General features: G+C 35.4%; 1 protein-coding gene across 2 annotated transcripts in view; it reads right to left on the bottom strand.

Moving 5' to 3' along the window:
• Positions 1–4,652: 4,652 nt before the first annotated feature.
• Positions 4,653–13,051, bottom strand: part of FEM1C (fem-1 homolog C) — a 29,454-nt gene continuing 21,055 nt past the window's right edge. For both annotated transcript variants that reach the window (XM_081132413.1, XM_081132414.1), the window contains exon 3: positions 4,653–10,962. In XM_081132413.1, the coding sequence (XP_080988539.1) occupies positions 9,653–10,962 (1,310 nt within the window). In that variant the 3' untranslated portion in view covers positions 4,653–9,652. The remainder of the gene's footprint in view (positions 10,963–13,051) is intronic.

Genomic DNA, 13,051 nt, shown 5'->3' with positions numbered 1-13,051 from the left:
AAAGAAACATTAAAAAAAAAAAGCTATAAAAAAAAAAGAAAACCTTAGCCTTCTAGTCCAGTGAGGCAGCTAGGAGTCTTTGTCGTCTATCCATATGAATTGTATTAAAAACAATATGCTCCCATGAGAAAGCAGAACTTTAAGCCTGAACTTTCTGCATAAAATCCAAATGAACTTCAGCCTCTTCATATAGGATGTCCAAGCTGAAATTTTAATATAAATACTGATTCTGGAACCCCTGGGGCCCTGGTTGCTCTGGAGAGATATTTCCAAAGCCTGGGACACAGAGGTATCCCACTTGAAGAAATACCACCTGCTGAGGACAGCTACAAAAGTAAAATTACCACCTCCAGGAGGAAAGTCTCCATCATGAAAAAAGCAGCACTATAACCAAGAGAATAAATAGTGTAACTACAGGGGAGCACAAGGTAGGAACGTTTAAAGACGTGAGAGAGAAACTGAAAAAGCAGCAAGAAACGTTGAACAAAATAGAACTTCTAAAAATAAAAACAGAGGCATTGACGTTTTAAAACTTCATAGATGTGCTGGCAGATTAGATTGGTGGTAACAGAATTAGTGAATGAAAGAAAGTTTTAAGAAAATTACAGAGCATAGCACAGAGAGACTAAAGATACCAGAAAGGTCCAGAGACAGATTGGAAAAGTCTAACAATATGTCTGATAAATTCCAGAAGGAAAGAATAAAGAGGAGGGGAAGAGTCAATAGACAAAGATATAACGGGTGATAATTTTCCAGAACTAAAGGACATGAGTACAGACTCACACTGTCACAAGAAAGAGAAGTAAATGCATCCCACCTGATCAAATAATAAACAGTAAAATGCTAAAGACAGAGAAAATCTCAAAGAAAACGAGAGAAAAAACAATGAGTATCCACAAGGAAACAAGGAATGACAGAACAAGGCAACAGTACAGGCCAAAAGACAATGAAATGGTATCTTCAAAATGCCGAGAAAAAAGCCGTCCGACTGAGAGAAACATAGTTCAACACACACAGTACCCCTTTCCCCTGCCTCAAACTAAGAATATTAAAGGTACTTTATAGATCTCTAAAGTCTGAAAATTAATCAACAGGACCCTCATTTAAATGGAGTTGGGAGGCTAGAAAAGAGAGCCCTCACGCACGTGTCACTCCCGGCGCAGGCTGAACCCCGACAGGAAGAGGCACACCTCGCACCCAGCAGGAAGTGACGCCTGTTACCACCTCGGCAGGAGGAAGAGCGGTTTCTCCCGCCTGGTAACAGCCCAGCCAATGGGAGGCTGCCGCAGCTCTGCTTCGAAACTCCAGTTTCCTCCAATGAACGCGTCATTCACAACAGCCCCTCCCAAGTCGGTAAGAGTGTTTTTCCCCTTTGTTTCTCTGGACTTGCACACAGCTCACCACTGGACCGCAGGCATGTCCCAAATTACAATTATTGTTTTGTTCCCAAATATACCCATTTTGCTGGAGAAATATCTTGCTGTTTGTTACAGGTTAATAGAAGTATCTAAATTACTTTAGAGGTAAGAAAATTTTTCCCCGAAAGTAAGGTATAGAGTGTAATAAATAAAACAAGAAAATGACTCATTTGCATGGGAGGAATATTAAAACCAAGGTGAACTACCATTTTAGATTTCTAGCAATCTAGAAAATTAGAGATAGGTGGTAAGAGTTAAAACATTTAAAAGTCCCTGCAGCATGTATAGCTCTGGTAAGCCAGGATGCATGTTGTGTCAGTTTTTTAGGGCTGCCATAACAACTTACCACAAACTTGGCTTAGAACAATAGTGATTCATTCTCTCACAACTGTGGGAGCCAAAGTCCAAGATCAAAGTGTCCACTGGGTTAGTTCCTTCTGAAGGCTCTAGGGAAGAGACAGCCATGCCTCTCTCTCCTAGCTCTTGGTGATTGTCAACAACCCTTAGCATTCCTTAATTTGTAGCTACATCACTCCAATCTCTGCCTCTATCTTTAGTCTTCCCCTTTGTGTTGGCTCTGTCTTCACATGGCCTTCTCCCCTGTGTCTCCATGCCTTCTACTATTCCATCTCTTATAAGGCTATTTCCACCCACCCTAATCCAGGATGATCTAATCTCAAAATCCTTACCTTAATTATATCTTCAACGACCCTTATTCCAAACAAGGTCACATTTGGAAGTTCTGAGCTGACTACTCTTTTGGGGACCACAATTCAACCCAGTATAAAGTATGTTAAAAATGTAAAGGTAGCCACTAAAACATTTTTTTAAGTAAAATATATAAATTCTAAACAGAGGGAAATAGAAATACAAAAAGCAATCTCCTTGAAAGTAGGAAAAGAGAAATAATAGCTAAGCAAAAGCATAATAAGATGGTAGAAGTTAAGTCAAAATGAACTAGAAATAACTGTAAATTTAAGTTAAAAGTAAAATTCAAATTAGGTTCAAAACAAAACAAAACCCACATATACCACTGCTGATCAAAATATTCACAGACTTGAGTTGCAGTCTTTTATACTTTCCTCAGTGCCTTAGCTTAGCAAGGCAAAAGTATATTCCCACTTGATTAATGTCCTGAAGTCATTTTCACCTGTGACAACATTAAGACTAGGTTGCAGAATAGAAAAAAAGAAAAAATTGCTTTCAAACCAAATTTCCCCAATTCTAATTGTAGTTAAGGAATTACTTTTTTGAGATCAGTTTCAAGACTTTTTAAAAGTAGTTTTAGATGGCTTAAAAGATTAACAAAAGGTTAAAACTGTGAAATTTATTTTTGATCCCTCATCTTTGTGCTGCCAAGTCTCTCTTAAAAAAGTTTTTTTTTTTAATTCCAGACTACTGAAAACAGATGTCATTACTGAACCTGGTAGACTATGACTGATTTGCAATCATGGTGAGCACGAATTCTGCATGCACCACATGGGCCAGATTTAATGAGTTCACAATACAAAAAACGTCACACCTGCAAACACACACACACTCCTACAATTTTATGTAAGAAAAAAGGTAAACATTTCAAAATAAAATATAAAGTACAAATTTTAGCACAATAATGATGTCAAAACATAGATGAAGAAAATTCAGTCAATGGACTACGCACTTTTCCTCTAAACATTTTGAAAAAAAAATGAAATAGCCAGCCAAATAGCCAGTCCAAATGTGAATTGTTTTGTTTTGTTTTTTTTAAAAAGGTATACAATGTAATATATAAGCAATTTTAATTCAAGACCTATCTCAACTCTTATTAAACCAAAAAGTCAGAAAAATCCACTGCCCTTCAGAATACAATTGAAAATTAGCTTTGTTTGCCTCCCCCAAAATATTGCTCTCTTTAATGATAGGATTGTATGAGTAATCTTTACATCCCTGACTAGCTGCAGTGTTTGATGATCAATAAATTTATTGAATGTATGAATTTACATTATAAATTTCCTCCAAATACATTTCCCTTTGATCATAAAGACCCTTTATCCTAAACTTTCAGCACACTGCAGTCTAGAGGAGTTTAAGTTTTGACCCAATAATATTCTTTCGTGTTATGGTATATACAAAATAGTGGGAGCCTAAAGAGAGGCCAACACATTCAATACACAGCACCATGAGGTGTTATGAGGTTTACCAGCAATTCTCACATTTTGGTTTTTAGCACAAATTAAATTATTTCAGTATTTAAACATGGAGAATAATTTCGTTTTAATAAAGAGATACTTAAAAGAGTCTTTCCTAACTTTGCCCCCACCTACTCCTAGTCAGCCTCAAACATTTCAGTTTTTAAGGCCTACTAAAAACGGCAGGAAGACAAATTTCATCAACTGAAACATTTGATTCTATTTCAGTAGTCACAACTTCTAAATTTAACATAAAAGTCTAGAAAGTCAGCAAAAGAAGGATACTAGTTAGATTCGTTGAACATTCAGCTAAGACAGGAAGGAGAGCCATTTTAGTTGGCAATAGATTAAATGTAAACATTTCTACTTTAACATTTTATATAGTCTTTTATATACTTCCTTATTTTGATGGTGAGCTATAGCTTAGTCAGAATCTTACATTGCACAATAGTTACTCTTTGATACCTATATGAAATAGTCATTAAAAAAAAGTTTTGTTACAGACAAAAGGTGCTGCCTTAAGTTACCTTAGAAAATGGTGTCTGGATACTGTAAGGCTAACAACAAAAAGAAATGGAAAAAAAATAAGCATTGTACTTTCGTAGGTAAATTTCTCACAAGGATAATGGGTTAGCAATTTGAAACTACATAATATGTGCACTAGAGTTGAAAAAATAAGTAAATAAATTGTAGATAATGGGAGTTAGGTTTCTCACTGACAGAGAAATAAGCAATAAGCAAAAGGAGAAAGCTGGAATAAATTCTGTGGTGCAGGAATTGGCGATATCAGTATAAACTCAGGCTTATTTTAAATATGTACAGATAAATACAGAATTATAGATACATGTGTGTGCATGTAAACACATACTGTCAACAAGAACATCCAACAATCAAGTCTTGGATTCTAAATGCCATTCTCTGATTAAAGGAACAGGGTTCCTTGGAGAAATGGCTGATTCTAAGGCCGGGGCAGAGAATATATATATATAAGATGAGCTTGGAGTATCTTGTAGTGCCAGAAAGTAAGGAAGAGCTGATGGAGGAAAACAGCTAGAATAATCTGAGCATCAAAAGAAATAATCATTTTATTACAACACACAAAAATAAAATACATATCCATGAGCCTTTATGAAAACTGATTGAAAGTGACAAATCTTCCTTACATTAGAATTCCAAATAATATATGTGAATATCCCCTCTAGGGAGAATTCCTCTTCTCCATGAGCAAGGGTTGGACTTAGTGACTGACTTCCAAGAACAGCATATGAAACTGAAAAAAACCAGCTCTCCAGTATACAAAGAACCTGGCAGATACTATCTTAACCAAGTGATCAAGGAAAATATCACCAGTGATAAATCATACTGGTATCACGTGCCAACTGATGTGATGAGAAAAGCAACTCATCTCTGCGGTATTCATCCTCAGAAAATGAAAATCCCAGTAAAATCATGAAAAACTATCACATAGATTCAAATTGTGGGACAATCTACAAAATATCTGACCAGTGGTCTTCCAAAATGTCAATGTCTAAGAAAACTGTTGGAGAAACTGTTACAGACTAAGGAAACATGATGACTGAAAGCATTATAGTGTCCAGCAACAGAAAAGGGACATTAGTAGATTAGAACAACTGTGAAATCTAAATAAAGTCTATAGCTTGGTTAATTGCATTGTATCAATGTTAATTTCTTAGTTTTCATAAAGGTACCATGTAAGATGTTAACATTAGAAGAAACTAGATAAAGGGTATACAGGAACTCTCTGTAACTACCTTTGCGACTTTTCTTGTAAATCTAAAATTACACCAAATTGCCCTGGCCAGTTCGGCTCAGTGGCTAGAACATCGGCCCACGGACTAAGGGTCGCAGGTTTGATTCTGGTCAAGGGCACCTCAGTTGCAGGCTCAATCCCGGGGCCCGGTCGGGGCGCGTGCAGAGGCAACCAATCGATGTCTCTCTCTCACATGATCTCCCCCCCACACAAAAAATTCCCACAACCAAAATTACTCAAGAATCTGCTCATACTTCAGAGATAGGGAAAGGGTAAAAAAAAATCTTTAAAAAATAGAGTATCCTGAGGATATAAGACTTTTCTTTTGTTCAAATCCTTAAAAATGTAATATCCTTATCCTAATAAATTTAAATTTCCTTTTAAATATTGGTGCCGGTGCTCAGAACCACCACAGAACCAAGGGTAAAGAAGACTAAGGTTTAAAGGGGTCCTGTCAAAAGGATGACAAAGCCCGTATTTGTTACAGGTATGGAAGGTTAATGATTCAGAAGGAGAAAGCCTACTCAATTGGATATTTCAGTCTATGCTTGGAGTTTAGAAATTACAGCCAGTGCATTTTCTGGACCTATTAAAGTTTTTTGTATTACAAAGCTTACATATAACGAAAAGACAAGGAGCACTTTTTATGATTTTATGATTTAAAAGTGATGGAAATAAATTTATAAAACTTACCTTTATAGTAATATATTTATGACATGCTTCTGATACTTAATACCAAAACAGTTTAAAAAAAAGCAAGAACAAAAGTTAAGAGCAATCTGTCTCCCATGCATTTGACAACAAAAGTCTTCCCATCTTTAGTTTCTATGGTCTTCACTGGAAAAAAAGTTAGAATGAACTGTACCTACATCATCTTTTTTTACATAGAAGTATTAATAATAAACACTCTCTCTTAAGTTCTGACCACAAATTGTTTTTTTGAAGCAGGAATCTACTATCAAAAGCATTAAGAGTACATCAATCAAGTATTAAGAGTTAATAAGAATACACTTGTATTTGGTGCAAATTTAATTTTATTAAACCTTACAATGAATGTTGTGGCATATCATTTTCCATTGTGTGACAATTTATTGGCTGGCACCTGAATACAGTACTTCTTCTGAAAAATACACAATGGGAACTGACAAAAGGGAGAGAAACTAGTTGTTCAATGACATGTAAGGGAGGAAAAAGATGATAACCAATTAATTTTAGTTTCCTTAGTATCTAATTCTAAAATGGTTAAAGTTCCAAGCAATAATGCTGTTACAGTGCACAAGAATGATTATTATCTCATTCAGCCCCCACAATTCTGAAGAAATTAACTTACAAGGATTATTATACCTGTAAAATTCAACCTTAGGTTTCTGTTGGGCAGTCTGATTTTAAAGAACTACTTTTTCACATATAGCCTAACAATTTTCCCAAGTCACAGTAGATGGGGGTCTCTAGAATATTATACATTAGGTAGTCACTTTATGAGTAAGCAATTACTTAACTTCAGAATCATACTGGGCACCAAATTATCTTTTGCTGACTTGGGCTTATGCTCCTGTCATATTTATGGATAAGAAAATGATGATCTTTTAAATCTATAATCCACTTGTCTTGATAAAGTAGACTGGTATCGAATCTGAGTAAAGTGACCTTTTCTTTTATAGAAATGATCACTAGTGGAACATCTAAAATTCAGCAGGCCGTAACAGGGCATTTTTATAGAAATGTAATAAAAACTTACATATTAACTCCAGCCAACACCACCATGCTACAGTGTAAAGTTTAGATTGACTCAATTAAGCTCACTGAGTATTAAATTACTCAACTGGGATTTAAAAAAAAACCCACAAAATTTTATTTTTTTTATTCAGTCTCACAATTTTGAGAATACTTTCTGACAAAGGCCTAAACAGTGTCTGAGGTCACATTTATTAACCAACCTCCTAAAAATCATGGACAACTTTTAGCTATTAAACCAACTGATTTTCAAGCGCTCCTAATGGCATTTGGGGAGATGGAAAACAGAGGAGAATTGCATCCTAAATGAAATAAGGAATTTCAGTTATCAAAACTGAGGAACAGTTCTAAGTTATATTTAGTGGTAGGAAAATGCTAAGTAAAGAAATCCTTATTTTATACTAGAGCTGTACAATTTAAATTCACCTGTAAAACAGTGTGAGATGTTCCTTACTATAAGAGCATGTTGGCCCTCCTATTCCCGCCCAAAAAAGGAGGAAATTTTAAAATACCTAAAAATCCAATTGCTCATCTTTTACCCCCCAATTATTGAGATCAACTAATGTAGATTTATTCTACTGGAAAAGGTTTTTCTTTATTTAAAGTAGCTTATGCATATATAATTCTTGTACCACAAGGTGAAAGTCAATGATTTAAAAATATTGATGTCTGATATTTCTGGAATATTTGTTTAAATCACAAATTATTCTTAATATATGTGGCAGTTCAAATATTTCATCAAATTTGCCCATGGTAAGATATTAAAATCTCTTCATTAAAAGGCTGTAGAGTGACCATTTAAATCCAATTCACTGTTTTCAATGGTGAAATTAAATTTACAACCTAGTAAAATAAGGATATCTTTTAAAAAATTAAACCTCAATTATTTAACCACAAAGTCTAATGCTGTTTTATTTACTACTCTTCATTACAAGCTTTTTACTGAATAAAGATAAAGATGAAATAAACCTAATGTGACTGTTTGCAATGATGACTCCTTAAATACCATTATATCAACCCTCAGAAAAAAATGTCAACACAAAAATCCCAGTGATCCAGCTCACTAAACTCAGAGCTAAACTGAGTTTTTCTCAAGCCAATAAGGAGTTTTTATTTATTACAATTTCATTAAGACATTTGCAGGGCAAATATGCCATCATAAATTTTATTCTGAATAACAATAAAGTGCTGAATGATAATTACCTGAATCTTTTTTAGTACTTTTCATTTATCTTAAGTTAAAAGAGCCCTTTCTGTGGCATTAGCAAAGCTGTTTAAAAAACATTTTTTAAAAAAAGGAAAGAAAAGAAAAGCTAACTTTCAGTAAGGGAAAAGGAAGCACTGCAACCTTTTGTGTTTAACTATGGTAACAAATAATTGAGACCAAAGTAATTCATGCAAGTTATTTTTAAAGGTACACTTAAGCTTGAAGAGAGAAAGAACACTGTTACTGACCTTTGATACTATGGCGGTCAACTGCATACTAAAATACCTTAATTATCCTAGATGTCTAGATCTGCTTGGCAAGCATCATGCCACTGACATGCTTTAGCTCTTTTTGTAACTAAAAGTGATTTGCAGTTCAATTACTGAATATTTCAATGTGACTGACTCATTAAGCTGTGTGATAAACTTTAGGTTAATTTAAGCGAATTCTCTACACTTAATCACACCATCAGCACAAGCAGGACAATGCTGGTGCAGCATGAAAGGTGGGTCGCTTTAAAAAGTGTCTTCCTTTTACTGCATGGTATATTAAGATAACAGACCTAAATTTCAACTGGGTTAATGAGTCAGAATAGATTTGTTTCCCAAATTTAGCACACAATAATTTCAGTGGATTAGAGAAAGAAATCTCAGATGGGGGGGGGAGCTTGCGCTCATGTAGCTAACCAATAGCTCTAAAAATTGTCATGCTACAAGAGTACTTTCATAAAATGAACTTTGTAACAAACTCAACAGTGTTTTGAGTTGAAGTTGACCAACTGCTGCATAGAAAATAAGCTAACATACAACAGTCAAGTTTAAGCCGGTGCGTAGAGAAGATAAAGCACTTATGGTAACTGCATATGGTAACAGGTCCATAAAGTCTGTACAACCTAGCATGGGTCCATGGGGCGGGGGGCGTGATAAGTAGAAATGGTTAAGAAAAAAATAAAGTGGAAATGGGAGAAACTTGGATAAGAGAAGGAAAAAGCAGAAAAGATCTTCAATTGTATAAAATTCACAAACCGGTAGAGTATAAAGATACCACTGAAGAATGGTTAACTGTCCCAAACACCCAACGGCAAACAAAACCAGAATGAATAAGCCTTTGGCAGACAATTTTAGAAATTTGAATTATGACATTACATTTCTCAATAATTCACAAACAATATATTATATGGTATATTTATATTAAATACTGGGAAACCAATCCTGTAAATCTGATGCTTATAATGCTTTAGCCAATGAGCACGATGATATCAAGCTAAATGAATGCTGGTGTTATCACAACAGTGCTCATGTATGAAACAACTGTTAATTCGTGCTTTAACAGTGCTAAAATAAGAGTCAAATTATCATCTATGAAGTGAAACAAAGGTCTCTAGCTTTTCTGGGATATGCCCCTTATAATATATTCTATGATTCACTATGACACGAGCAGCAAGACACTGCAACGTGGTATGATTTATGGGCTGGATCAAATTTTTAGCTATTTCTTTCTCGTCCAACAAGTCACTAGCAGTTTGTTTGTGCAAGTTTGTGGCATCAAAATGTGCACCTGATTTGATAAGGAGATTCATGATGTCTGGATGGTTGTTCAGAGCAGCAATATGTAGAGGACTGTTGTCATCGGAGTCTCTGACATTCACATCAGCACCACATTCTATCAGTATGGCAGTAACTTGCAGAGACGGAAATTTACAAACAGGGTACCGCCCTACACATGTAGTATTCCTGTCCACAGCCAGATGAAGAGGGCTGAAGTTATTCTTTCCCCTTGGATGCAGCTTAAGAAATCTGTATATAGTCTGCTTTTTGAAATGGTCCTGTTCTAGAGTACAAGGAACTTTTTCTAACAAGCAAATTAAGTGCAAAATGATGGAAAGAGCCTTATTTAACTGTAAGGGGTCAGCTGGACACTGAGTCTGTTTGATAGCTCGCTCTATTTCAAGGACACTTTTGCACAATATGCCCATAAGATCATCAAATGTAACAGTGGTGCCCAGCAGGCCTTTAGCCCTATCCTGTAGCATAAAAGAGAACAGTTCTGCAAAAGATAATAAGCTGCTGGCGGTCATTGGGCTTAAAGGGTCCAAATTGTTCTGCTGCATATCCAAAGCGTACTTCCATAGGTTGATGCATCGTTTGAAATTTCCAGAGTCTGCATAGACAGCGCCTCTATATCTAATATAGTAAGAGGTATCAGGATGAGAAGGACCAAGAATACGTTCTCTAATTAATAGTGCCTGCATTCTCATCTCATCAGGATCAGCAATAAGACCTTCTAGCTCTTCTGAACTGTTTACCTCCTTGGCATAATCATAAGCCATTATTAGTGTCTGAGGTACTGGTTTGCTAATTATATTAGTCCTATCGCTGTACCTCATGTTCATTGCCTTTTTCCAGTATTTTAAAGCCCCAAGTAGATCTCTTTTTTTGTCTACAAATGTAGCTCCCAGAAGCTCTAAAGCATTGATCCGCTCTGTCTTGCTGGTCTGTGCATGGTGAGTCAGAAAATCCACAATATTTGTGTGACCGGTCACACTTGCTGAGAGAAGGGGAGTCATTCCATAACCATCCTTTTCCATCTTGGCACAATACATAAGAAGCATCTTCATGATGTCCAAACTTCCAGATTCTGCGCAATCATGCAATGCAGTATTACCTTAAGGGGAGGGAAAAAAAGACAAAATATTTTGAGGGACCAGGATACAGTGTAATACATGCATATACTTTAGAACCTACAGAACAGGCAGCTCTAAGCCATCCTTGGTGGGACATACTTTAATTTGATTACAAATAAATAAAATGACAACCAGCACCTAAAACTAGTGTCTGACACATAGCAGGGATGAAAGAATTACTTGTTAAATTTGTTGAATAAATGAAATGACCAAATTAGGCATGAAAAGACACCCAAGGATGAAATTCAAAATTAATTTATGGCCTCTTGATATTTTTAAGTACACATTCTATAACTAAAACCTGATGAAATAAAATTAACCAGCTATTCAATTTCACTGATAGTCGATTTCCTGGGTCAGCTTCTACATTTGGAAATGAGAAATCTAGTCTCTAATATCTAAGATTCTCCAATTTGATTCTAATGGTAGTCAGAATTACTTTTTTCATTATTTCTGATTACCAAGAGAAAACTGTTCTAGTCAAAATTCTTGGTAACAAAGTACTTTCCTCAAAAAGCTCCCATAAGAAAAACAAGTCCACTGAAATCTGAAAAATATGTGGGTGGTTCAATATGAACTTTAAAAGGAGACATCTGAAGTGTCCTTTTATAATAGATTATTTCACATTGTAATTTAATTTCTAAACAATCTTTTTACATGAACTAAATGTTCTAACACTGTCTTGTTCTTCCCACATATGGATTAAAACTGACAACAGGCACTGGCACATTAGTAAAAACCTGTATGGAACATAGTAAGACATTATAACCACCCAAATATTTTAGCTACATAAGTTTAATAAACATTTTACTAATTATCAAAACAAAAGTTCTCACGCAGACCTTTGATATTCATATACAATGTTTACAGAAAATTTCAACAGTCGTTTTAGGCTTATGTGCGGAAAAGAGTTAACATAGTTAGCTGAGACAGCTATCCTTAGAAAGACCTTCCTGCAAGGCCATTGGCTGGCATCGGGAACCATCTGGGAAACAGCTCCAAGACATAAAACTTTTCCTAAATGATTAAGGGTGGCTCACCGTACAAACAATGCAGTTTATGCTGAACATCTGCATTCCTTCTGGGAGTTTAGAATTTTGGATATGTGTTCAGGAAAGGGTGCCTACATGACCAGCACCTAATAAAAATCTTGGGCTCTGAGTCTCTAATGGACTTCCCTAGGCAGAAACATTGCACACATGCATTTGTGTTGCTAGGGGAAGACTGTGACCTGTGTGACCTCTCATGAGAAGGAGAAAGCATAAAAAAGCCTGCACAGATTCCTCTAGACCTCACCTGTGCCTTTCTCATTATGACCCACCTGCATCTCCTTATTACATCACTGTAATAAATCTTAGCTGTGAGTACAATTATATGCTGACTCACCTCCAAATACGGGGGTAGCTTGTGGACCCCAGACAGAGTGTATACTAGAAAATAGTTTAAATCTGAATGCTTCACATAACAATTCCATAACTAAAATTCCACAATAGGAGAAGTAATAGTACACTAGGACTTTAATCTCTCCACAAGTTTATCATCTTTATTCTTCCATGATATCTACAGGGACTAAATAATTATTTGGATATGTTTATTCTGACCCAAGATTTCAGTGGTCTACAATGGAATGGTGTCTGATAAAATGTTTTAGCAATATGTACGGTAACCAAGCACTGAAAGAGTCCATAACTTCAGACTACTGTTTGTTGATTTGCTGAAAATAATTGCAATTAAACATGACTACTACACTTAGTATATTTTTTAAACTCTTGAATTAAGGATCATTAATATTCTCATTTTTCTTTAAGAAATAGACAATGTAAGAGAAATATAAATCCAGGGTGGTCAAAAGTAGGTTTGCAGTTGTTCACATGGAAAATAATACAATAATAATAATACAAGATTAATCTCTGTTTTGTGTAGTCACAACTGTAAACCTACTTTTGCCCACCCCAATAAAGAGAAGGCTTAGATGGCATTCTCTATTCACAGTAACAAAATCAAGAATAATTATACAACAAAAGCAAGTTTTGTTTTTTTCAATTAACTGAGTTGATGTATTGGAAAAAT

The sequence above is a fragment of the Miniopterus schreibersii genome, assembly GCF_964146895.1.
Source record: "Miniopterus schreibersii genome assembly, chromosome: 3".
Lineage (NCBI taxonomy): Eukaryota > Metazoa > Chordata > Mammalia > Chiroptera > Miniopteridae > Miniopterus > Miniopterus schreibersii.
Note: the sequence above shows the minus strand (reverse complement) of the source record. Positions and strands in the feature narration are given on the sequence as shown.